This window comes from Podarcis raffonei, chromosome 1 (genome assembly GCF_027172205.1).
Source record: "Podarcis raffonei isolate rPodRaf1 chromosome 1, rPodRaf1.pri, whole genome shotgun sequence".
NCBI lineage: Eukaryota > Metazoa > Chordata > Lepidosauria > Squamata > Lacertidae > Podarcis > Podarcis raffonei.
Genome location: NC_070602.1, coordinates 51,318,355 through 51,344,455, shown reverse-complemented (window position 1 = coordinate 51,344,455; position 26,101 = coordinate 51,318,355). Strand labels below are relative to the sequence as shown.

The window sequence follows — 26,101 nt, the reverse complement described above, 5'->3', positions numbered from 1 at the left end:
AGGCGCTCCTGAGCCTCCCTAATCTAATCTAGGCAGGAGGCAGAACATTTACTCCCATTGCCGCTGATAGTAAAGGATTGCCAGGTAACCACAAGTCTCCGTTCTAAACACACTCCAAGTGTGTTTGTGGCACTCTAAGTGACTCTGTGCCGGCGCTTGCAGCAAATCACTTTGCTCAGCCTCTTGCCGGCTCCGCATACCCTTTATGCTACCCTGCCTCCGAAAACTCTCAGAGCCGCAGAGGCTGTGGGGAATCATTTCATCCGAGGGAAACTGAAATGAAATCATCAGGGGACACTGATAGTGGAGCCAGGAAGCCTGTTATAGGCCTCATAAATAAAAGCCGGTAGAGGCTGCAGGCACTGTAAGGCTTTATAGGCCCATAAAGCACCCCAGGCTGCCACTGAGGCTGGAGGGGAGGGGTGGGAAATCTAATTTCACAGGATTTAAAGCAGGTGAGAGAGATATAAATGTGTGTTTTTAATAGTAATTAATGCCACTATTCAGGAACACTTAGGCCCCGGGTTTTCGAGAGCTTCCAAGGGCTTGGGTGATAAATCACGAGGCAGCAACCTGCCCACAGAACTCGAACTCGGGGTTTTTTTGCTTGCTGTCTTGCTTGGCATAGAACTGCACTTCCTTTGGGATGGTTCTCAGCATGATTCTGGGTTTAATGGGAGGCAGGACACTCACCTCTCATATTGGCTGTCTCTCCTCTTTTTTTTATCATCGTAGGAATACCTGCTGGTCACTTTTGCTGCAGCCTCTTGTACAGCAAAGGAAATTAAGTGGCAAAGAAAATGTCTCCCGGGTGAAAGATTGCAAGGTTCCCTAAACAAAGCCTATTATTACCTTCTCTTCCATCTCAGCTTTCCTGAACTACTCCTGTCTGTGCCAGCAAAGGGGTGGACAAGGTGAGAACAGACTTGCAGACAGAAACAACACAGGTGCAGATTATACAAAGATGTTTTCCATTTATTTTGTTTTGTGTTTGGTCATCATATCTGATGACTTGTGCAACTAAGAAACTGACCATTCCCAAATAGCCATTGATCAATCTGATTTTACTGAAACTAATTCACATGGCCCTTTCAGTCTGTAGTGGTAACTTTAGTTTTTGCCATCCTAATAGTGACTCTGTGCTCCCTGCCTCTGGCAGAGCTGGGGGTGGTGAATATTCTAGCTCTTTTATCCCAAACTTCCCTGTTCTATCCCTATCATGATCTACCCCAGGGCCGGCCCACCCATGAGGCAAAGAGAAGTGACTGCCTCGGGTGGCAGGGTTCCGGTGTCAATCTTCCTTTCCCCACCTTGCTCCTGATGCCCTCCTCTCAGACGTTCTTCCTTGGCAGGGAGGGGGGCACCATCTTGAAGTCCACCTTAGGTGTCAAACTTTCTTGGGTCGGCCCTGATCTACCCCCATCTCATCTTCCTTCTAATTACTCTGTTCCCTTCTCTGTTCTCCAAACCTGGTTTCACTCATTTCCATCACTATCCTGGCTATGGATTACTGATTATTCTGAAGAGTAAATAGCAGCATCTCTGCCAGTGATATCGAAAGCAGAATAGGTGGGTGGTAATGGAAAGTAGTTCAAATTAAACAGTGACACTTGTAACAAAACATGGCAGCATGGAGTGCTCCTGTTCAGGGGCCCAGCCAGCCTCTAACATGCTGTTTTTCCAAAATATTCCATTCCAATCACCTCCCATCCTCTTAGGGATGGGCAATTTCGGTTTCTCATTTTCCCAGCCTTAAATTCAGTCTGCAATAAATAAATAAAAAGTCCTTGTGAAAACTCATCAGCATTCTAATGCGACATTCTGCCAATGTGCCACGTTTTTGTATGCAGTTGTGCCTAATACACCCATTTTTGCAAAACAATGTTACCTAATATAACACTTTTGTATGCTGGCTTCACTAATATGGACATTTATAGGCAAACTTTAGTACAGTGGTACCTCGGGTTAAGTACTTAATTCGTTCCGGAGGTCCGTTCTTAACCTGAAACTGTTCTTAACCTGAAGCACAACTTTAGCTAATGGGGCCTCCTGCTGCTGCTGCACTGCCGGAACACGATTTCTGTTCTCATCCTGAAGCAAAATTCTTCACCTGAGGTACTATTTCTGGGTTAGCGGAGTCTGTCACCTGAAGCGTATATAACCTGAAGTGTATGTAACTCAAGGTACCACTGTATATGCATTTTTGTACACAAAATTGGAAGTGCAAATTTCAAAGGATGGTGTTTCAGTTCATGTATTTTTTTCATAAAGTGTAGATTAGGAAAATTCACTTTTTAAATCAGAAGTGAACAAGAATTCTACCTCATCCCTGCTATTGTCCTCTTTGACAACCTGATCCATGCCTTTCTCTGTACAGTATCTTTCAGGGGTGTTGTTTTTCATCACTAAAGCATGGCTCCCCCTCTGGAATTTGTTTCCTGAAGCCAGACCTTCTTCAAATGCGTGCAACTTGTATGCAGACTTGTATCAGTTTTCAGATGTGCCACATAAACTACCAGGTACATTTGCTTAAAATCAGCAATTAATCCCTGTAAACTCCTGACATAATTTGGCCCGTGTCCTACCAGATTGAAAATGAGTTCGTTTCCCATGCATAGAATGCTGCAAAAGGGGGCTTTGATAGCTCAGGTTCAACCTCAATAATCGCCATGATTAGAAATATGAAAATACAATAGGAGCAGATGCAATCACAGTTTTTAGGGCATGATTGTATTTTTCCCCTTTTATCATTATTTAAATTTCACATAATAGTGTTTATTCAGCCACAATGCTCTTCATGATGAGAAATAAAATACTCAAAAGCTGGAAGAATGCATAATTGGACAACTGTGACTGAGTGAGTGAGTAACTGTTTGTGTTTTAAACAAGGAAAGCAGACAGGGAGGAAGATGGTGGAAACTAGGAGCCATAGCCATGCACAAGAGTAGCCCAAGGGAATGATTTGAATACGGGAACATTATTAGGGAGCTAGTGTCTTGATATGTTATATGTTGCTAAATAAAGTGGCATGGGTTGGCTCCATAGCAAATTAAAGTGAGCATGTGCTGTGTGGACATGCCTTCTGGTTCAAATTCCTACACAGCTGGGGACTTTGGCATCTCACTGTCCCACCCTAAATTCCTCAGCAATAATAACCTATATTTTAAGATTATTATGAGGCCATGAGATTATTATGAACAAAAAGGAGATCAAATTAATGAAGTGCACTAATTGATAGCTTCCACCTCTGATATTAATCTGGAGGGCTAAATCCCGTACCTCCTACTGCATAGTTCTTGCAGTGCACATATATTGATTTTTGTAGTTGTCTTCTTCTTCTTCTTCTTCTTCTTCTTCTTCTTCTTCTTCTTCTTCTTCTTCTTCTTCTTCTTCTTTGTTCCATGAGTCTTATATGAACAGCCCATATTGATATTTGCAGGTCACCTGTTTTGATGATAAAACAATGAAACTCAGTAAATAAATAATAATGTCAGTGGTACACAGTGCTCTCAAATAGGAGAAACGCCACAAGGGATGGAACACACTGAATCCAGATCTCTGACAAATCTATATCACAAGGCACACATTGTGCCAGAGAAGATGCAGACTGAAAGTATAGAGACCCTCATCTGTCACAGGATCTGTTGCGACTGGGTCAGTGATATCTGTGACACAGGATGTAGAACTCCTTCAGAAATTATACATCTACTGAACTGTCTAATGGCCATTTGTTAGCAATGGCTCGTTGGTGGTTATGCCCCCTGCCCACAAGTGCATATGTTGATGGCAACAACACAGTGCCATAGGAATGAGGTTTGGCTGGATGTCCTATTGGGATCCCTTCAAGCCCTATGATTTTATAGCAGGATCTGTTACAGTACTAATGCTGTGACCTCTCCATCTTATGCTCAGCCAGTCTATATGTGTGAATAAACCTTGTATCACAGACAATGCCTCCATTTCCAAGCATTGCCATTTCAAGAAAACTATACCCAAGGTATGTGCTGGCATCCCTGAAATCTCTCACTGCTCAGTGACTGAGGTGCATGTAGGTAACAGTATATTTATTCCCAGCGGCACGTCCCATTAGTAATATTTAGAAACTCTCTGCTGTACAAGCTGCTTCCTCCTACAGTTGTGGTCTTAGCAGCTTCACCAAGATCCTTGAGAAATCAGAAATGTATAAGAAAACTTTTAATCCTTTATATTCTTCATTCTTCATTACACTTCTGAAAGGTTTGAGCTGATTCCCTGCCTCTAACAGTACTTTTTTGGGGGGGGGGGCGTGTTTATGTCTGTATGATGATCTAGGTGTATACCTTAAAAATGTAAAACCATTCATCAAGGAGACAGAACTGGCTATGGTTCCCTTTTGAGAGTTCTTTTGGTTACAAACTGAGGTTTGTTGCTGCATAAATGTATGAAATGGTCATTAGATCAATGAGAAGCTTCCGCTTGTACACCTGCTATGTAGTTTTCCAATAGCAGGCACTTTGGTGCCCTCCAGTGTCACTATCTGACTATAGCAGCATGTTTTGTTCTCCAAAAATCACAACCCAGGACTGAGTGTTTATTCATCAGTTGTATATAGTACTTTTATTGCAAGAAGTGCATAATGAATATCATCATGCCAGTCAGTATTCTACATGTTGTTGGTCCTAGCTGGCAGAACCTAAAAGTGAAACATAAAAGGCTTATTCAGTGGTCACCAAGGTGACACCTGTGGGTGCCATTGTGCCCACCAGTACCTTTTATGGCACCCATGAAAGGTCTCAATTGCCACCATGGGCTCCTTTTGGAGGAAGGGTGGTATACAAATTAAATAAATAAATAAATCCTCAAAAATCCAGGGTGCACATGAGACAGTTTGCACTTCCCTGCTGGATTCCTGCTTGCACTGACTTGGCCTCTTATGTTGAAAATGCCCTGTCAGACATGCCTAAGTTTTGCTGGATGCCAGGACTGAAGCCCACCGTCATTTCGATTCAGAAAAAAGCATATCTTTGTGAGTGAGCATAGTGGTGGCTAAAATAGGTGCTTTTTCCCCACTGATGGGAGACTGATGAGCAGTAGGCCCACACCTTTTAGTGGTGCTACCTGTGTTTTTCCCAGTAGTGATATATGGAAGTGAGAGCTGGACCAAAAAGAAGGCTGACCGCCGAAGAATTGATGCTTTTGAATTATGGTGCTGGAGGAGACTCTCGAGAAGTTCAAATCTCTCCATTCTGAAGGAAATCAGCCCTGAGTGCTCACTGGAAGGACAGGTCCTGAAGCTGAGGCTCCAATACTTTGGCCACCTCATGAGAAGAGAAGACTCCCTGGAAAAGACCCTGATGTTGGGAAAGATGGAGAGTACAAGGAGAAGGGGACAACAGAGGACGAGATGGTTGGACAGTGTTCTCGAAGCTACCAACATGAATTTGACCAAGCTCCAGGAGGCAGTGGAAGACAGGAGTGCCTGGCGTGCTCTGGTCCATGGGGTCATGAAGAGTTGGAGATTGCTAGAGATTGTCAAATAGGTGATGAGGAAGGCATAGGGAAGAGCAGTGGCGTAGCGTGGGTTGTCAGCACCCGGGGCAAGGCAAGTAATTTGCGCCCCCTAACCCGTGGATTTTAGCACTCGAGTGTGAGCGCGCCCCCCCCCGGCACCCCCCACGCTACTCCACTGGAGAAGAGACAGCAATGGAGGTACAGCCATGTGGCTCCAGAAATGCTTTCATGAAGAGCTGGGTTTGAAAACAGAAATGGAGTTGGCTTGGTGAATGGAGAAGAGAAGGCTGCTGTCATTGTATATGTGGCAACCTGATTCTGAAAGGCAGCAGTCAAGGCCTTCTATCTAATGTATGGTTGGATGGCCATGGCTCAGGGTGCTTTAGTTGAGATTTAGTTGACTCTGTCAGGATCCCTTCCAACTCTACAATTCTACGATTCTATTATTCTACTTTTGTTACATTGTGGTTATGTGTTTTTTTCATGCTCCTGTTCTTACTTGGAGGAGCAATTCCTCCCTACAGCTCTTGTAAAAGTTTGACAACAGCTGTCTTCCTGGGACTAATGTCAGGCACCTTGTCTGCAACATTACAGGGCTAGTGTGATTTCTTCAGCTTGATGGCTCACAGCTTGTGTAGGTCTGCACCAGGGCCTTCTCGAGAGTGGCACCCTCCCTGTGGAAGGCCCCCCCTTCAGATGTCAAGGGGACAAAGAATTACACAACTTTTAGAAGACATCTTAAGGCAGCCCTTTATTGGGAGGTTTTTAACGCTTGATGTTTTATTATGTTTTTAGATATGCTGTAAGCTGCCCAGAGTGGCAGGGGAAACCCAGCCAGATGGGCAGGGTGTAAATAATAAAATTATTATTATTATTACACAAATCCCAGCTGTTCCAACAACAAGGTCCTGCGGGAAGGTGACTCCCTCACTAACAAGCTTAGCCACAATATCTAAAATAGCATCTACACCCATCTAGTTCTTTTATTGATATATAATGTAGACGTAATGGGAAAATACGCTATTCAATAGGGAAACATTTTAGATATGTAGATAAAGATAGGCATTCTCAGCAGGCTTCAACAATGTTTTCATTGTTCTGCCTTGAATTTTAGCCTGCATTAGGCACTCGGTTGTTCATATCAGGGCTATTTATTGCAATTGCTCTTAAATATCGGACAAAATGCACTATGAAATGAATGTCCTCCAACACTTTTGATAAATTGATCATGGATGCACAAGTATTGCAAACTGGGGATTGGCTGGCACCCTAAACTTCTTTTAAAAGTTGCTTTCTAGCTGCTGTAACAAATTAAAATAAAGCAAACAATACTGTGCAAGAAAGATGTTTGAGTTCCATTCCACATTTTTAGGGGCAATTGAGACAGACCATTTTGCTCATGCACAGCTCAGTCCTGCTCGTTTCTACACCAAAGTAAATGTGCAGAGACACTGGGCCAAGAATGCAAGTTGCATGGATCCATGCAAAATTCAGCATACGGTAGCCAGTGTGTGCCCAGCAAAGTTCACCTATACTAGGAGTTCCCAAACTGGTCCACAAACTTCAGTCAGGTGGTTTGTGGCATGTCTGTGGATTTGCAGTTGCAAGCAGAAAGCTGTACATCCACTGTATTAAATAGTCATCTTTATTTTTAATTGTGTGTCAGTTGGTTCTTTTATTTCTTATACTGTATTTTATTGCATTATGATTTGAATAAGAAATCAATACGAAATACAATTAAAAACCATACTGCATCCAGTTCAGTGCATTACAACTGCTATAACCAGCATTAAAATCAATTAAGTGGTCTACCAAGACCCACAACGATTTTCAAGTGGTCAGTGCGGGAAAGTGTTTGGGATCAACTGACCTATACTACTACACTGCTGCAGTATAGATACAGTCTGAGTGTGCAGTGTATCTTTAAAGCACATTCAAAGCACATTCTTTCCCTCAGAGAATACTGGGCACTGCAGCTTGTTAAGGTCTTCTTGCAATTCCAGCTCTGCGAGGGGTAAATTACAGTGCCTACAATCCTTTGAAGGAAAGAATGAGCTTTGAATGGGGTTTAAAGTTATAATGTGTACGCAACCCTATCTTTTTGGCAGTATAAATGCACAGATATAGTAAATGTGGGCTAACATTCAAGCTAGAGAATGGTGAAACAATCCACTAGTAGATGCTGCGTCATAGATTCCCCCTCTCCCTCCCAAAAAAACCCCCCACATTTGTGACAAAAGAGTTTACTTATATTACCTGACCTTAAGCTTGCTGAAGAAAAGGAAATAAATGTTATAAGATGGACAGAGTATAGTATGCCAGGCAGAGTCGTGGTATCCAGTGGGACAGGGACATGTGTCATCATCACCTAGTTAGAAACATAAAACCAGAGGTTCTTGCATGTTTTAAATTCCCATGCTTGTGTACCTTCTCATGTTTTCTTTGATTTATGGATAGCTTGCCTCTGCCAAAGTGCAAGGCACTTTATATACCTGGTTAAGGCACCGTAAGCATACAAAACTGAACATGGTAAACATCCATCCCACTTACCTGGCCACTTGTCTGAAAGAAATTTTGGCAAGACTGTAGCACAGAATTGTGCAGGAAACAAGCTGTCGGGGTGGGGTGAGGGAACAGAGAAGATTAAGATACAGTGGGACTTTGCATTCTCTAACCGCTGCACTTACATTATGCTAATGAAGGAAAAGGACAATGAAGGGAATTAAATGAAAGATGTGAAAGCTATATCCAACTAGAATGCTATTGTAAGGAACATGGTATTTCTATGAAAGAGAGAAGGCTAGAATGCACTGTTAAAATGCAAACACATTCACGCCTCCCGCCCACCCACCCGCTCATCCTAAGCATTTGTTCCAGAGGATCCATTTGTGAAATTAACGTAACATGTTTCTACCAGCATACTATTGGAATGAGAGACTACAGTGGTTAAGAAGGTGAGGTATAAGCAGGTCCCAAACATTAAAGGTGGGGTGGAGAAACGTTTCATGGACCTGTAGGTCCAATAAGAAGTAGACCAGACCGGCAAGCCCCAAAATGCATTTTTATGTAAATTACAGTGGTGCCTCGCAAGACGAAAAACCCGCTAGACGAAAGGGTTTTCCGTTTTTCGATGCGCTTCGCAAGACGAATTTCCCTATGGGCTTGCTTCGCAAGACGAAAACGTCTTGCAAGTCTTGCGATTTTTTCCGCTCCCCCCCCCTTTTTCTAAGCCGCTAAGCCGCTAATAGCCTTTTAGCCACTAAGCCTTTAATAGCCACTAAACCGCTAATAGCGCTAATCCGCTAAGCCGCTAATAGGGTTGCTTCGCAAGACGAAAAAACCGCTAGATGAAGAGACTCGCGGAACGGATTATTTTCGTCTTGCAAGGCACCACTGTATGTAAATTAATTTCCCTGTACGGTATGTCTAGGTCTTAGAATAATAGAATTGTAGAGTTGGAAAAGAACCTAAGGGTCATCTAGTCCAACCAGCAACTGGAGGAACGTGTAGCTACGCTCCAAAGAATTAGCGAGCTGGAGCTCTTCTTGGAAGCAACAGAGCACACCGTCTCCACCAAGGAGGAGACAGGGGACTCCCCTGAGAAGGAGGCTAGTTGACCAACACAGGAGCCAGATATATGGAGAAACGTGACTCAAAGAAGTAGGAGGCCCAGGGTTCGCTCTGATTGTTTAGAAATACACAATCGCTTTGAGGTCCTCTCCCCTAGCATGGAAGACGAAGAGCAGACTCCATTTGAGGATCTCTCCCTCATTACAGTTGATCAGGTATATGAAGACGAGCAGCAAAGTCAGTCCTCAGGGAATGTGCAGGCGACCTTGGAACGGACAGCTCACGGAAGAACCCCGACCAGACCGAAGAGGAGGCGTGTAGTGGTGATAGGGGATTCCCTACTGAGGGGAACAGAAGCAGTGATCTGTGGGCCTGACAAGATGTCTCGGGAAGTGTGCTGTCTCCCTGGGGCTAAGATCCAAGATGTAACTGAACGACTGCAAGGAATCATAAAACCCACTGACAAATACCCCTTCCTCTTGGTTCATGTGGGAACCAATGACACTGCAAGCAATAGCCTCCAGAAGATCAAAAGAGACTACGAGGCTCTGGGCAGGAAATTGAAGCAATTAAATGCACAAATTGTCATCTCATCTGTCCTCCCAGTTGAACGACGTGGCCCAGGGAGAGAGGGGAAAATAGTGGAAGTGAACAACTGGCTTCGCAAATGGTGTAAACAGGAACGGTTTGGATTCTTAGATCACGGACTGCAGCTTCTTGAAGATGGACTTCTGGCAAGCGATGGGCTGCACCTCACAATGGTTGGTAGGAATGTTTTTGCCAAAAATCTCAGAAACCTCATCAGGAGGGCTTTAAACTGACTAATGTGGGGGAGGGAGACAGTGCTCCTGAAGGTAGGAGTCTATCAATTGATGAAGATGATCATCCAAATGTCATAGACCAAATGGAGCAAACAGCACGCAGACCTAGTGGTGGGAGGAAAAAATCCTTAAATAAGAGACACGGGGGAATGATTAATGGACTTCAATGTCTGTACACTAATGCGCAAAGCATGGGAAATAAACAAGATGAGCTTGAGCTCTTGGTACAGCAAACTAAATATGACATAATAGGCATCACTGAAACCTGGTGGGATAAGTCCCACGATTGGAATGTAATAATGGAGGGATACAATCTATTTCAGAGAAACAGACCAGACAAGAAAGGAGGAGGAGTGGCGTTATATGTCAGGGATGTGTATACCTGTGAAGAGATCCAAGATTGGACTCGATGGCCCTCGTGGTCTCTTCCAACTCTATGATTCTAAGATTTAGAACCTCAAAGCCAAAGTGAGAGCATTTGGGTCAAAATTAAGGGAGAGAAGAATAACAGTGACCTCATTGTGGGAGTTTACTATAGATCCCCAAGCCAAACGGAGGACATAGATGATGCCTTCCTGGAACAGATGGCCAAGCATGCAAAAGGAAGGGAGATAGTAGTAATGGGGGACTTCAATTACCCGGATATTTGTTGGATGTCAAACTCAGCCAAGAGCATAAGGTCAAACAGATTCCTCACTGGCCTTGCAGACAACTTCATTGTCCAGAAAGTGGGAGAAGCAACAAGAGGAACAGCCATTTTAGATCTGGTCCTAACCAATGTTGATGACCTGGTTAGTGGGGTAGAAGTGGAAGGATCATTAGGCGCAAGTGATCATGCTCTTCTGAAGTTTACTATACAGCGGAAAGGAGCAGCCAAGCATACTAGGACTCAATTTCTTGACTTCAAGAAAGCCGACTTCATAAAACTTAGGGAAGTGCTGGGTGAGATCCCATGGACAGTAATACTAAAAGGAAAGGGAGTTCATGATGGCTGGGAGTTTGTTAAGAGGGAGATAGTAAAAGCACAACTTCAGGCAATACCAATGAGACGGAAACATGGAAGGTGCCTAAAGAAGCCAGGGTGGCTATCTAAAGAACTTTTAACTGAGTTAAGATTAGAAAAGGATGTGTACAAAAAATGGAAAAGGGGGGAAATCACCAAAGAGGAATTCAAACAAATAGCCAGCAAGTGTAGACACAAAGTCAGAAAAGCTAAAGCACAGAATGAACTCAGGCTTGCTAGAGAGGTTAAAAGCAACAAAAAAGGCTTTTATGGGTATGTTCGTAGCAAAAGGAAGAACAAAGAAACAGTGGGGTCACTCAGAGGAGAAGATGGTGAAATGCAAACAGGGGACACAGAAAGGGCTGAACTCCTCAATGCCTTCTTTGCCTCAGTCTTCACCGATAAAGAAAACAATGCCCGACCTGAAGAATTTGGAGCAAATTATTCAGCAGAGGAAACACAGCCCAGAATAACTAAGGAGATAGTACAAGAATACTTGGCTAGTTTAGATGTATTCAAGTCTCCAGGGCCAGATGAACTGCATCCAAGAGTATTAAAAGAACTGGCAGGTGTGATTTCAGAACCACTGGCAGAAGAAGAAGAAGAAGATGTCATCTGGCAGTCATCTTTGAGAATTCCTGGAGAACAGGCGAAGTCCCGGCAGACTGGAGGAGGGCAAATGTTGTCCCTATTTTCAAAAAGGGGAAAAGAGAGGACCCAAATAATAACCGCCCAGTCAGTCTGACAACAATACCAGGGAAGATTCTGGAGCAGATCATTAAGCAAACAGTCTGTGAGCACCTAGAAAGGAATGCTGTGATCACTAATAGTCAGCATGGATTTCTGAAAAATAAGTCATGTCAGACTAACCTGATCTCGTTTTTTGACAGAATTACAACCCTGGTAGATGAAGGGAACGCAGTGGATGTAGCCTACCTTGATTTCAGCAAGGCATTTGACAAGGTGCCCCATGATATTCTTGTAAAGAAGCTGGTAAAATGCGGTCTTGACTATGCTACCACTGAGTGGATTTGTAACTGGCTGACTGACCGAACCCAAAGGGTGCTCATCAATGGTTCCTCTTCATCCTGGAGAAGAGTGACTAGTGGGGTGCCACAGGGTTCTGTCTTGGGCCCGGTCTTAGTCAACATCTTTATCAACGACTTGGATGATGGACTCAAGGGCATCCTGATCAAATTTGCAAATGACACCAAACTGGGAGGGGTGGCTAACACCCCAGAGGACAGGATCACACTTCAAAACGACCTTGACAGATTAGAGAACTGGGCCAAAACAAACAAGATGAATTTTAACAGGGAGAAATGTAAAGTATTGCACTTGGGCAAAAAAAATGAGAGGCACAAATACAAGATGCCCTATGAGGAACGGCTAAGGGAGCTGGGCATGTTTAGCCTGGAGAAGAGGAGGTTAAGGGGTGATATGATAGCCATGTTCAGATATATAAAAGGATGTCACATAGAGGAGGGAGAAAGGTTGTTTTCTGCTGCTCCAGAGAAGCGGACACGGAGCAATGGATCCAAACTGCAGGAAAGAAGATTCCACCTAAACATTAGGAAGAACTTCCTGACAGTAAGAGCTGTTCGACAGTGGAATTTGCTGCCAAGGAGTGTGGTGGAGTCTCCTTCTTTGGAGGTCTTTAAGCAGAGGCTTGACAACCATATGTCAGGAGTGCTCTGATGGTGTTTCCTGCTTGGCAGGGGGTTGGACTCGATGGCCCTTGTGGTCTCTTCCAACTCTATGATTCTATGATTCTATGAACCTCCTGCAATGCAGAAATCTCAACCAAAGCATCAACGGCAGATGGCCATCCAACCCCTGCTTAAAACCCTCCAATGAAGGAGAGTCCACCACCTTCCAAGGGAGTCAGTTCCACTGTCAAACAGAAAGTTCTTTGGGCCCTCCCCTCCGGAGCAGGAGGAAACAAGCTTGCTCCATCTTCCACGTGACACTGTGTGATGGCCTGGGAGTCTGATTCAGAGGCTGAACCGGAGGAACCCCAGCCTGCACACGAGTCCCCGCCTCCAGGGCCGGCTGAGCTGGGGCAGGGCCTTGGATCTGAAGCGCCTGCACCTGTGCTGGATCCTCAGGAGCAGGCACCAGGTGAATCCACTCTGTTTTTTTTTTATATAAGATATTTATTAAGATTTTTTATAATATTACAATAAAAGAAAAAAAGAAAAAACAGAATAACAAAAATACAGAATAAAGAAACTTTTTTAAAAAAAGAAAAAAAACACACATACATTTTCAATTACTTGTTTTCTTTTAACTTGTTTCCCGGACCTCCTCATACCTCCCTTTTTTGTATTCCATCCCAAATTGTTAGTTCAGCAAATCCTTACCATTATATTGTTACCTATTTATAATCCTTTTTTTTCCATATTCTCTTAAAGCATTACAGCTGGAAACCACTTAATTTCAATCCAACATCATTCTAACACTCTTTAATTTTACAATATTTCTGTAGATAATCTTTAAATTTCTTCCAATCTTCTTCCACCGACTCTTCTCCCTGGTCTCGGATTCTGCCAGTCATTTCTGCCAATCCCATATAGTCCATCACCTTCATCTGCCATTCTTCCAAAGTGGGTAGTTCTTGTGTCTTCCAATACTTTGCAATAAGTATTCTTGCTGCTGTTGTAGCGTACATAAAAAACGTTCTGTCCTTCTTTGGCACCAATTGGCCGACAATGCCCAGAAGGAAGGCCTCTGGTTTCTTCAGAAAAGTATATTTAAATACCTTTTTCATTTCATTGTAGATCATTTCCCAGAAAGCCTTAATTCTTGGGCACGTCCACCAAAGGTGAAAGAATGTACCTTCAGTTTCTTTACATTTCCAACATTTATTGTCGGGCAAATGATATATTTTTGCAAGCTTGACTGGGGTCATGTACCACCTGTATATCATTTTCATAATATTCTCTTTTAAGGCATTGCATGCCGTGAATTTCATACCTGTGGTCCACAACTGTTCCCAGTCAGCAAACATAATGTTATGTCCAACATCTTGTGCCCATTTAATCATAGCAGATTTCACCGTTTCATCCTGAGTATTCCATTTCAACAGCAAGTTATACATCTTTGACAAAATCTTAGTTTTGGGTTCTAACAGTTCTGTTTCTAATTTTGATTTTTCCACCTGGAAGCCGATTTTCTTGTCCAAATTATATGCCTCCATTATCTGATAGTAGTGTAGCCAATCTCGCACTTTGTTTTTTAGTTTCTCAAAGCTCTGCAGTTTTAGTCTATCTCCCTCCTGTTCCAAAATTTCCCAATATTTCGGCCATTTGGCCTCCATATTGAGCTTTTTCTGAGCCTTCGCTTCCATTGGTGACAACCACCTTGGGGTTTTATTTTCCAATAAATCTTTGTATCTTATCCAAACATTAAACAATGCTTTCCTGACAATATGGTTTTTAAATGCTTTATGTGCTTTAACCTTGTCGTACCACAAATATGCATGCCAACCAAAAACGCTGTTAAAACTTTCTAAATCCAAAATGTCTGTGTTCTCAAGAAGCAGCCAATCTTTTAGCCAGCAGAATGCTGCTGATTCATAGTAAAGTTTAAAGTCTGGCAGGGCAAATCCGCCTCTTTCCTTTGCATCAGTTAATATCTTAAATTTTATTCTGGGCTTCTTGCCCTGCCAGACAAATCTAGAAATATCTTTCTGCCACTTCTTGAAACAATCCATTTTGTCCACAATCTGCAATGTTTGAAACAAAAACAACATTCTAGGCAAAACATTCATTTTTATAGCTGCAATTCGACCCAACAAGGAAAGCTTCAGATTTGACCAAATTTCTAAATCTTTTTTCACTTCCGTCCAACATTTTTCATAATTATCTTTAAATAAGTTCCCATTTTTTGCTGTCATATTAATCCCCAAATATTTCACTTTCTTGACCACGGTTAAACCTGTCTCATTCTGAAACCTCTCTCTTTCAATCGGTGTTAAATTTTTCTCTAAAACCTTAGTTTTTTACTTGTTCAGTCTAAATCCTGCCACTTGACCAAATTCTTGAATTAGTTCTAAAACCCTTTTAGTACTAGATTCTGGCTCCTGTAACGTCAGTACTAAATCATCTGCAAATGCTCTCAATTTGTACTGTTTGGCTCCGACCTGTATACCTTTAACCAACCGGTCCCTTCTAATCATGTTCAGCAGAACCTCCAGGACCGATATAAAAAGCAATGGAGAGATTGGGCACCCCTGTCGTGTCCCTTTTTCTATCTTAAATTCTTCCGTCATCACATTGTTTACAATTAATTTTGCCTTTTGTTCAGAATATATTGCACCTATACCATTTTCAAAACCTTGGCCTACCCCCATCCCCTGTAGGTTCTTCTTCATAAAGCTCCAAGAGATGTTGTCAAAAGCTTTCTCCGCGTCCACGAATATCAAAACTGCTTTAGTATTTATATTCACTTCTAACTTCCAATATATCAATTATATTCCTCAAATTATCAGACAAATGTCTTCCCAGGAGAAAACCCGCTTGGTCTTTATGAATCTCTTCCATCAATACTTTTTTCAATCTCTTGGCCAGGATGTCAGCAAAAATTTTGTAATCCACATTAAGTAACGATATAGGGCGGTAGTTTCCATCTCAACAGCAAGAACAGATCTGAGCCAAAGATGGAGCTGTTTGGCATTATGGAATGCATATTGTTTTATAACATATATTTGCAAGCTGTGCTGCTTTGTTCTTACAGATGGTGACACCAGTCTGGAACAGCATAACACATTACATATGCATTGTTTTCTTTTGTGCTGCTAAAAGTCACCGTTCCTGCTATGCTTGCCTGCCCTGCTGATTTCATGTAAATGGATGATCTTTGGTTAAGAGACTAGACGGCTCTGCCTGGATTACCGTATTTTGTGCCCCATAGGACGCACCGGCCCATAGGACGCACCTAGTTTTTTGGGGGGGAAATAAAGTAAAAAAAAATTATTTCCCCCCCAGGTGCGGGGCTGCAAGAACCAGGTCGGGGAACAGCGGGAAGGCGCGCTCCACCTCCCCGCTGTCTCCCGAGCTTGTGGGGCTGGCGATGGGGAGAAGTGCACTGAGCCCGGGACTGCAGGCAGCTCTGCACAGCCATCGGGAGCCGGGCGGGACTTCGCGCCCCGCTCCCGATGGCCGCGCAGAGCTGCACTGAGCCCGGGACTGCAGGCAGCTCTGCACAGCCATCGGGAGCCGGGCGGGACTTCGCGCCCCGCTCCCGATGGCCGCGCAGAGCTGCACTGAGCCCGGGACTCAGAGATTCGATGAGGAGGAAAAAATAAACAAATAGGGAGTGGCCCCCTATCTTTGCATCCTTTACTTCCTACCCTACTTGCAAGCTTCCCAGAGGAATCTGGCTTTCCACGGCTGGAGGCAGAATGCTGTTAGGCAAGGTGGGGAGCCCTGGGTCCCAGAGCCTCTGTTCAGCCTTTGAGACTCTTCCCAGGCCACACACCTTCCCCCAGGCCACGCCCCTCTCTGGTCCAGATCCACATCCTTGCTTAGCTGGGTTTTTTTGCTAATGTGGAAGGTGTCACTGCACTGTGATCATGCCTCTTGTTTGTCTGAGTAGAGAAATGTGTGTGGGAGGGTGACACGTCTGGAATGCAGCCTGCTGCAGGAGTCACATCTATTGCTCCATCCACTTTTTGCCTCTGGCCCTGGCCTCTGGATTGTGGCCCATGAGGGAATGTCACCCTGGGGCCAAAAAAGATTCCTCATCCCACCCCGAGTGAGGTGGACCCGTGGCATAATGCAGAAGGGCTAACGTGCATTCGTAAGACAAAGGTATATCAGAAATTCCAGCCCTGCAAATAAGAGTTCAGTTTACACTCTGCTGCACTCGTGATCCTACTTTCCTTGACTCAAGCTGCAATCCTGTGCTCATTTTTCTTGGAATAAGGAATGCAGTGGCATTACCTCGAAGTGAGTGCATGCAGAACCAGGCTGCCACTCCTCTGAAACTTTTCCCCACCTCCTCTCCCTCCCATCCTCAAATCTTCACACTGACACCTACATACTTTTCTGCATAGGACATAGATGCACTGAAGATATAGAAGGAGAAGGGGAAATGTTTCAGTTGGCTGAACTGTGTCAATGTGTGTCCCTTGCTGGGGAAGGTCATCTAGGGATTTGGAGTTTGGTGCCATCCATAGGCAGATGATACCCAGCTCGCTCTCCTTTCCATCTTTTTCTAAGGTAGCTGTGGAGGTCCTGAACTGATGCCTGGAGATGGCAATCGACTGGATGTGGGCAAAGAAAATGAAGTACAATCCAGACAAGACAAAGATGCTCAATGTCAGTAGAGCATCAGCCTAATTCTCCATGAACTTATCTTTTAAAGCCATCCAAGTTGGTAGCCATTGCTGCCTTCTGTGAGGATTAACCAGTTCATACTTGGGAGTTCATCTGGATTCGACCTTGACACTAAATGCCCAGGTGTTGACCAAGAGTGCTTTTGCTCAATGGAGACCAGTATGCCAACCATACCATTCCTGGAGAATGCATACCTAGCCATGGTGACATGTACCAAGCCAGAGTCACATCATGTCTGGAGTATTGCAATGCATTCTACACAGGCCTGCCTTTGACAAGTACCCAGAGATTATAGTTGGCCCAGAATGTGTTGGCCAGATTTTTAAGTGGTTGCATATGGGGAGCATATGGTTCTCTTACTGAAATAGCTGCGCTGCCTTCCCATTTATTTCATGGCACACTTCAAAGTGCTGGTGATGACCTATAAAAGCCCTAAATGACTTAGGACTGCCTTCGTCCTGTTGAGCCTGCCTGGCTATTGAGATCATATTTTTAAGTTTTTGCATTACTACTGTGTTTCTGGATTTTGATCACGTAAGCCACCTTGAGAGCTGTACTCAGAAAGGCAGTCAATAAATATTTTAACTAAATAAAATATTCTGAGGCCCTTCTATGTGTCTCCATCTTCCCTGTGATATGCTTAGTTGGAACCAGGGAGGCCCGGTCCTCTTCAACCAGGCCTTTGGCTGATTAATATATTCTATGGCCATTTAAATGTGCTTGTAGGAGATGAGGTTATTGTTTTGGTTCTAACTATTTGTGCTTTTATCTTGTATTTTTATCTTGTGAACCACCAATATTGTCAGATGAAGGGCGGTATATAATTAAAAAAAAAAATACTGAGAAGCAACTCCCAGTGAATTTTGCGAGATTTATATCCAAACAGGTGTGCTTAGAATTGTAGCCTTAGGCTAACTTTGGACAGGAGAAAATAAACAAACAAATAAGTGTGTGTGTGCTTTCCACCAGCAGGGGGCAGCATGTGGCAAGCAGCACAACTGCAGTCAGCTCTAAAATACCTTTGTCAATGGCAGATATTTATTAGGATTCTGAAGTTAATAGCCCATCTGAAACCCATGAACCCATGATGGTAGTGCAGTATATCTTAAGGATATAGATAACCAAAGGTTCAACTAGTTCATGAAAGACATGATCAGAATATATTGTAAAAGTCAATTATGTATTTAAAAGCATGCAAGGGATTAGATGGATAAATAAATGAATGAAAGCACTGAACCATTAACAGCCATTAGCTTTGGTGGCTAGGAAGATGCAGCCATGGTGTGCATGTATCCAACTAGTAATCTGAACGGACTTGCCAAGTAATAAGGAAGTAAGTAGTAAGCTTCCAGTTTGCCACTGCTTGCTCACTTGCCAGTTTGCTCACTTACTGTCACATGCAATCTATCCTGTTTAAGGGTTGAAAATGGGGACTATGACTGTGAACACACAATTGTGGCAACATTGCTATACAGTGGTACTTCTGGTTATGAACTTAATTCATTACGGTGGTCTGTTCTTAACCTGAAACCATTCTTAACCTGAGGTACCACTTTAGCTAATGGGGCCTCCCGCTGCCTCTGCGCCGCCGTGTGATTTCTGTTCTCATCCTGGGGCAAAGTTCTTAACCCAAGGTACTACTTCCGGGTTAGCGGAGTCTGTAACCCGAAGTGTTTGTAACCCGAGGTGTTTGTAACCCGATGTACCACTGTAGTATGCTGGAGGCTGAGATGTTGGTTGACTGTTACGCTGGTCTGCAGGGGTGCCAACTTGAATAAAATATTGGGGGGGGGTGGCAGGTAAGCCCCGCCCTGCATAACTGATCACATCACAGAGCATGCACACCATTTGAATGGCAATGTCCATTAACTTTGGTATTTTATTGAGAGGGGGTAAAGGGATGAAAGGTGGGATATAACTGTTGTTGTTTAGTCGTTTAGTCGTGTCCGACTCTTCGTGACCCCATGGACCAGAGCATGCCAGGCACTCCTGTCTTCCACTGCCTCCCGCAGTTTAGTCAAACTCATGCTGGTAGCTTCGAGAACACTGTCCAACCATCTTGTCCTCTGTCGTCCCCTTCTCCTTGTGCCCTCCATCTTTCCCAACATCAGGGTCTTTTCCAGGGAGTCTTCTCTTCTCATGAGGTGGCCAAAGTATTGGAGTCTCAGCTTCAGGATCTGTCCTTCAGGGCTGATTTCCTTAAGAATGGATAGGTTTGATCTTCTTGCAGTCCATGGGACTCTCAAGAGTCTCCTCCAGCACCATAATTCAAAAGCATCCATTCTTTGGCGGCCAGCCTTCTTTATGGTCCAGCTCTCACTTCCATACATCACTACTGGAAAAACCATAGCTTTAACTATACGGACCTTTGTTGGCAAGGTGATGTCTCTGCTTTTTAAGATGCTGTCTAGGTTTGTCATTGCTTTTCTCCCAAGAAGCAGGCGTCTTTTAATTTCGTGGCTGCTCTCACCACTGGACTAAATGAAAATAAATTGAATTCAACAATAGCAGCTGAAAGGGAGAGGGGAGAAGCAAGGTTACAAAACATAATTTCTAGCAGAGTTCATGCTGTCTTTGAAGGCTGCTAGAGAAATTCAGCATGTGGACCCTTTCCAGGTTGGGTTGCAGTGATGGAAAAAGCTGTCGCTGCTGGTTTTCCTGCCTGCATAGCCAAAATATTGTTGGTGCCACATGAGCATTTTTCACTGATGGGTGGTACCAAAAGGTAGATAAGGAAGTAAGCAAACATCGGATCCAGGAAGTACAGGTCATTGTTGCAAGAAGGCAGAAGAGCTGCTTGCTGCTTAAGTGAGAGGTGAGTGAAGGGCTGTCTGGGGAGTGGGTGTTTAATAGCTGCTGTGCCCTCCCCCCTCCCTACACACAGTCCCCCTCCTTGTCAGAGGGAGGTGGCAGAGGTGCCACTTACCCACCTAAAAAAGCAGGGAAGCAATTGCTAGTTGCAAGGAGCGGCAATCAACTGTGATTCCTACATTGCAAGGGGTTGGGCTAGACACCCTCAGGGTCACTTCCAATTCTACAATTGTATGATGTTGGAAACGGGCCATTGGATGCAATTCTCACGGCTGCATCACTCGAGACAGCACAAGTGGAACGTCCTAGCTGCAGCACCGCCCAGGGAGACAGAGAGAAGAGGGAAATGAGAGGGTCAAGAGGAGCAAATAGGCATGGAGGCTGTGGTAGCCGCACACATAGGAAGATACCCAGACCATTACTCTGTATGGTCCACACCAGGGTGGGGAACCTGTGGCCTTCACGACGTTGCATGATCCCTGAACACTGGCGATGGTGGCTGGGGCTAATGGGAATTATAGTTCAGCAACATCGGGTGGGCCACCGGTTCTCCACCAGGAGATGCCACTGAGTGCCCTTCTGCACTCGGGGCAACTGCTCCGAGAGCTGCGGCTCTTCTCAAACTCCCTCCTCTGTCCGTTTGCCATGCGGGAGCCTTGGCCGTAGCACCGTCCGAAGGGGGTCCTAACAGCCGTCGACCGGGAGGCACCGAGTCGAGGCGGCCTTGGGCAGGTGAGCAGCGACGAGGTTGCAAAGAGCTGCTCGCCCGCTGGCCCGAGCTCTCTCTCCCCGTGCTTGGAATCGGGCCCACGGGCGGGGGAAGCGGGATCGGGGAAGGTGTATCAAAGGCACGTTGGCCCACGCAGAAGGTGCCACCGACTTGCTCGGATGTTTCCCGATCTTGCGACAGGCGCCATCGCGACACGTCAGCTGTCTCGGCAAATCCGGAGCGCTCGGCTCCTTTAAGCCGGGGCCGGCCCCTCGCAGGCGGAGCCAAGCTCGGGGACTGGTGGGCTCCTGCAGAAGAGGAAGTGAGCGAACGGGCGTCCCCTTCCCGGCTCCGGGGGTGAGCGCAACCTTTACCTAGGAAGGCCGGAGCCCTGCGCGGACCTGGCTCGCGTTCCCCGAGCCAAACACGTTTCTTGGAGGCGTGCCCCATTGATCGATTGCAATGGGTCTTCCTTGCAAGTAAAGTACGCTTAAGACGGCTGCCTGCCTTGCCTTTTCTCGCCGGCGCCGCCAGATCCTTTCAGCGATCCCCGAGATTGCACCGCGGCTTGCTGCTCTCGGCGCGGGGATCTTGTCCATGAACCTGCCGGCGCTGCCCTTTGCTGGCTGCGGGGCCGTCGGGGCGCGAGTGGCCGCGGGCACCTCCTCCTCGTTCCTCCCTTGAGCTTCTTCCCCCCGCTTCTTTTCCGCCATGAACAGGGTGCAGCTGAAGCGCTCGGCGATCCTCAAGATGGCCCTCAGCGGATCCTCGGACCCGCTGCTCCAGCAGCAGCACCCGGAGGGTGAGGACGGCGGCGGCGGCGGCAAGCAGCCTCCGTTCGTAATCCGGGCGCTGCGCATCGCCACGGTGGTCTCCCTCTACTGGTTCATCTCCATCACCATGGTGTTCCTCAACAAGTACCTGTTGGGCAGCCCTTCGCTGCGCTTCGAAGCGCCGCTCTTCGTCACCTTCTACCAGTGCCTTGTCACCGTCCTCATCTGCAAGGTCCTGAGCCTCGTGGCCTCCTGCTGCCCGGCCGGCGTCGTGGACTTCCCCTCCATCCGCATGGACCTCAAGGTGTCCCGCAGCGTCCTGCCCCTCTCGGTGGTCTTCATCGGCATGATCACCTTCAACAACCTGTGCCTCAAGTTCGTCGACGTGGCCTTCTACAACATGGGGCGCTCCCTCACTACCGTCTTCAATGTGCTTCTCTCCTACCTGCTCCTGAAGCAGACCACTTCTCTGTATGCCCTGCTGGCCTGCGGGGTCATCATAGGTGAGTAGGGTCTAATGGTATGGCAGAGAAGCACCTTGGGGTGGTATGTTCTAGTAAGGAAGAATTTGCAAATGGAGAAGTGGGGGAAATAGAACAATTTGGGAGTGGAGGGAACTGGTTTCCTCCCCACCCCCAAAGTGGAAGAAACCCCAGGATTTCCCCCATTTTTTCCAAACCAGCAGGGGGGGAAATGGGTTGGTGTTCCTAGCTTCTCCAACCCCCCGCCCCTGCCCCCAGCCTTTACTTCTCTACAAATAATTGTGTCCAGTGCCTTTTGAGCCTATGCACTCTCACTTAGAAGCCCCCTTGAATCCCACTGGGATTTAATCCAAGAAAACAGGCCTAGAATTGCAGCCTTAGGGCAAGGATGGACAGAAGAGTCTATGGATGATTTGCAGTATGGTTTCTAACTTTCAGTTGCTTATCAATAGCAACTGAGGCCTGCCTTGGAAGTTTTGCTGCCTGAAAGACAATATGACCCCCCCCCCCCAATTCCCTTCTCGGTCAGACCACATGCAGAAGTTTAATGGACTGGTAGTTGAATCTCGTTTCAATACTGGGATAGCATTCTTCACCACTCCTCTCAGCAGCAGTCTAGTGTGGGGCTGCAGAGCAGGTGGTGTGGTGTGCACAGCTGCCCTCCAGCAGAGGGGAATGGCTCAGGAGAAATAACTGGAATTGCTGCCATTACGTTCCCCCAAGCAACTGTTGCCTGAAGCAGCTGCTTCACTCTACCTAATGATAGAGCCGGCCCTATTGGTAACAGCTGAAAGGCCGTTCCCCTGCCGAATTAAGACTGTTAGCTGCATGGATCTGTAGCTTGTATAAAATGTGACAGTTATATTCCTGTCCTCTATAACACACACAGAGAAAAAATTGTTTAATACCTTTAGGACTAACTTTTTTGGAGCTTTTTTTTTTTAAAAAAATAAAGCTTTCATAAGTGACAATCTAATTTGTCATGTGCTGTCTTAGAACTGGGGAAGGTAAGGCAGAAAAGTCTGCTGAAAGTTGACCAGAAGGAAATATTCTGTAGTTCTTAAAGGAACAGTAATGAAGATCAATTCTTCATGGCGTGCAAAGGAACCATAGCCTTTGTTAAGACTGTGAAGTTTCCGAATGAACTCCTGTTCATCCCTGTTGCATTCCGTGATCACTCATGGGTCCCTTAGTGCTTTGTTCTTTATCTGATTTGTTACTGTGCCTAAAAAGGATAGGCCCTTTTGTACAATGCAAACTGCTGTTGGACAATGTGACATTAAGTACATCACAGGTGTAAGTGCCATGGGTATGATGGATGGTACCATTGGTTTCACTCACAATATTACTTGTAAGGATTAGAGGGAACACTTGATGTTTAGGTCTGTTACAAGCTGAGAGGTGCTTGCCTATTCTAAACTGGTAGGTAGTAATAGCATGTAAATTTCTAATCTCCATTAGTGATGGGGGTGATCATACAGTACTTATGATAGCACATGGAAGATACATGCTTACGTTTCACATGGGAGAAAAATCCAGTGGCTTGCACATAAACTTTTATTTTTCCACATAAAAGTTTTAAGCTCTTATATTTATACAGAAAAAACTTAGCAACATATGGTCACCATCTATGGAAAGAATTGGTAAGAAGTTGACTTGAGCTGAGTGAGGGAATACTGAGCAAAGATGTTGGTGTCAAAGCTAGAAGCTTGAGCAACTTTCAGAAGCTTAATATTTCTCTACAATTACCATTTCTTGCCCCACAAGTCCATCTCCTTTTCCCACTACAAAGGTATTTATTTGTTCAAAAATATTATATGTCTTAATATAATAAAAATAAGTGGCTTACATAAAAAGACAACAACACTCAATAACATTTCCTAGAAACAAAATAAAAACAAAACACAATTGCCTCTCCCAAATAAAATTGAAGAGTTTAGAAAACAGAGAATTAAAAATCAAGAGTCAGAACCCAATAAGAATCAGAATTACAGTAAGGGAGGGCAGCTGATTGAGCCTAAAGATATTTAGCAGCAAAATGCTTACTCAAATGTAATATTGTGTTGAAATTTTGGACTCTCCATTAAAGTTTTAGAAACAAAAACACATTTCTTTGTAATCAGTGCTCTGCGGGAGTTCCCAGTTCTCCTTTTCAATGATACACAGAAGAATCAGGACAGTCTTGATGTGCATCCACAAATCTCCAAAGATAAACAACACTAAGGGAGTAGAACCTGCTCTCCCCTCCTGAATTGTCAAAGTCTCGCATCTTAAGGATTAAGTTGCTAATTCTGAGACTCTTCTTGTGCTTTTCTTGCCTGGCCAGTATGTCACCAGTCTTCTTTGTTTCGCAGGCGGCTTCTGGCTCGGTATAGACCAGGAGGGAGCTGAAGGCACATTGTCCTGGGCTGGCATAGTTTTCGGAATCCTGGCCAGCCTCTGCGTCTCGCTCAATGCGATCTACACTAAAAAAGTGCTGCCTGCTGTGGATAGCAGCATCTGGCGCCTGACGTTCTATAACAACATCAATGCCTGTATCTTGTTCCTGCCGCTCATGTTGTTCTCTGGTGAGTTCCATACACTCTACTACTTTGATAAATTGGGGAGCCTCAACTTCTGGGGCATGATGACTCTGAGCGGGGTGTTCGGCTTCGCTATCGGCTATGTGACAGGACTTCAGATCAAATTTACCAGCCCGCTCACTCACAACGTCTCCGGGACCGCGAAAGCATGTGCTCAGACCGTGCTAGCCGTCGGCTATTACGAAGAAACCAAGAGCTTCCTATGGTGGACTAGTAACATGATGGTTCTCGGGGGCTCCTTTGCTTACACCTGGGTGAAAGGGCTGGAGATGAAGAAGGTGCAGGAGGAACCTATTCCCAAAGCAAACGAGAAAAATGAGACTGGTGTCTAAACTCGCCCCTGGCTGGACCTTCACTGTCTGCACTTGCAGCCTGTGTGCATAGATGCAGTGGAGCTTGGCTGAGGAGAGAGCCAGGGCTTGGAGTCCGCAAGGCCAGGAAATCCTGTGGCTGCAAATATGTGGGAGGTGGAAATTGGCGGGCGGGCCAGATTCCTCCACAGATACAGTTTGCTGTGGTAATCATGGTCAAGGGGGGATTTTCACAATTGGTTTTCTATCACGGAGGTGACAAGGGTTGGTGGTGGGGCTGGGGAGCTCAGATAAGGGACTTGTGGTCAGTCAAGTCGCTCCTGAAAAAATGGCTGCTATCACTACTAGCTACTTGCCTTTGTGCGCCTTGCTTTTCCCTTGGTAAAAGGAAGGTGTGTGTGTTCTGTTAAAGGACCAATGGAAGAAGACTTGAAAGAAATAAGAGTAGAGGGATTCTGCCTATGTTTGTCCCAAGGGGAGTGGGCTTTCTGTGAAGGTCCATCTCTACATTGTCTTCCCGCACAATGCAATCTGGTGTGCTTGCTGAAGGACTAACCTCTTGGTCATTAACCCCTTTTGCCCCCATGGGGCAAATCTGCACCAAGAAATACGAGGGCACCACCTTCCTATGGTGAGTGGAAATACCCCCAGAGACACCAAAGGATATGCATTTGGGTTTAGTGAGGGTTGTGGAGGATTTCGAACAGCACCATTTGTTTATCAAGTTCATTTCTAAGTGGAGTGTCATTGGGTCTCAGGGCTGACTCACGAGAAGGGAGTTGGGCCTGAGGAGTTTTGAAAAGTGGTGGTCTGGCCTTCCCACAATTCCTTGAGAAATTCCAGCTCTTAACTGAGTAGCGGTCATGCTAGGCCCGACTCTTCTCCCCAGGATCACTGATCAAAGAAAGTATGTCAGTGGCCGGCCTGACCTGCATTTAATGGGCTCTGAAGAAACTAAAATGGCAGCATGCCCACTACTCTTCAGAGAGATAGGATTTAATGCTACGTATGCACTCCTTTACTGAGTGACCCTTCCATGGGCTCCAAGAGCCCACGTCTCATTGGAATGTTTCACACATTTGCCTTGTTGCCTTTTTCTCATGTCTGTGCCCCCCCCCAATCTTCTATGATTTTGTATTGGGAAACAAATCTTCCACTGTGGAACTTTGATTGTTACATTTATTTAATAAAAGTATGGTTTACCATTA

At 45.2% G+C, this 26,101-nt stretch overlaps 1 protein-coding gene across 4 annotated transcripts; it reads left to right on the top strand.

The window, feature by feature from the left end:
• Positions 1-26,101, top strand: SLC35C1 (solute carrier family 35 member C1). Of its 4 annotated transcripts, none has more exons than XM_053387397.1 (4): positions 1-84; positions 736-914; positions 21,465-22,021; positions 24,355-26,101. In XM_053387397.1, exons 3-4 carry the CDS (start codon positions 21,496-21,498, stop codon positions 24,912-24,914), a joined length of 1,086 nt encoding a protein of 361 aa, XP_053243372.1. In that variant the 5' UTR covers positions 1-84; positions 736-914; positions 21,465-21,495; the 3' UTR covers positions 24,915-26,101. The 4 variants fall into 4 exon arrangements, with proteins under 4 accessions (XP_053243372.1, XP_053243358.1, XP_053243365.1 ...); XM_053387383.1 differs by lacking the exon at positions 1-84 and adding an exon at positions 147-455; XM_053387390.1 differs by lacking the exons at positions 1-84; positions 736-914 and adding an exon at positions 21,019-21,229.

Bases quoted from the DNA above. Each gene is read 5' to 3' on its own strand.
- SLC35C1 (XM_053387374.1), top strand. From the start codon at position 21,457: ATGAACAGGGTGCAGCTGAAGCGCTCGGCGATCCTCAAGATGGCCCTC. The intron at 22,022-24,354 runs GTGAGTAGGGTC...TTTGTTTCGCAG, and splicing joins GGCCTGCGGGGTCATCATAG to GCGGCTTCTGGCTCGGTATA.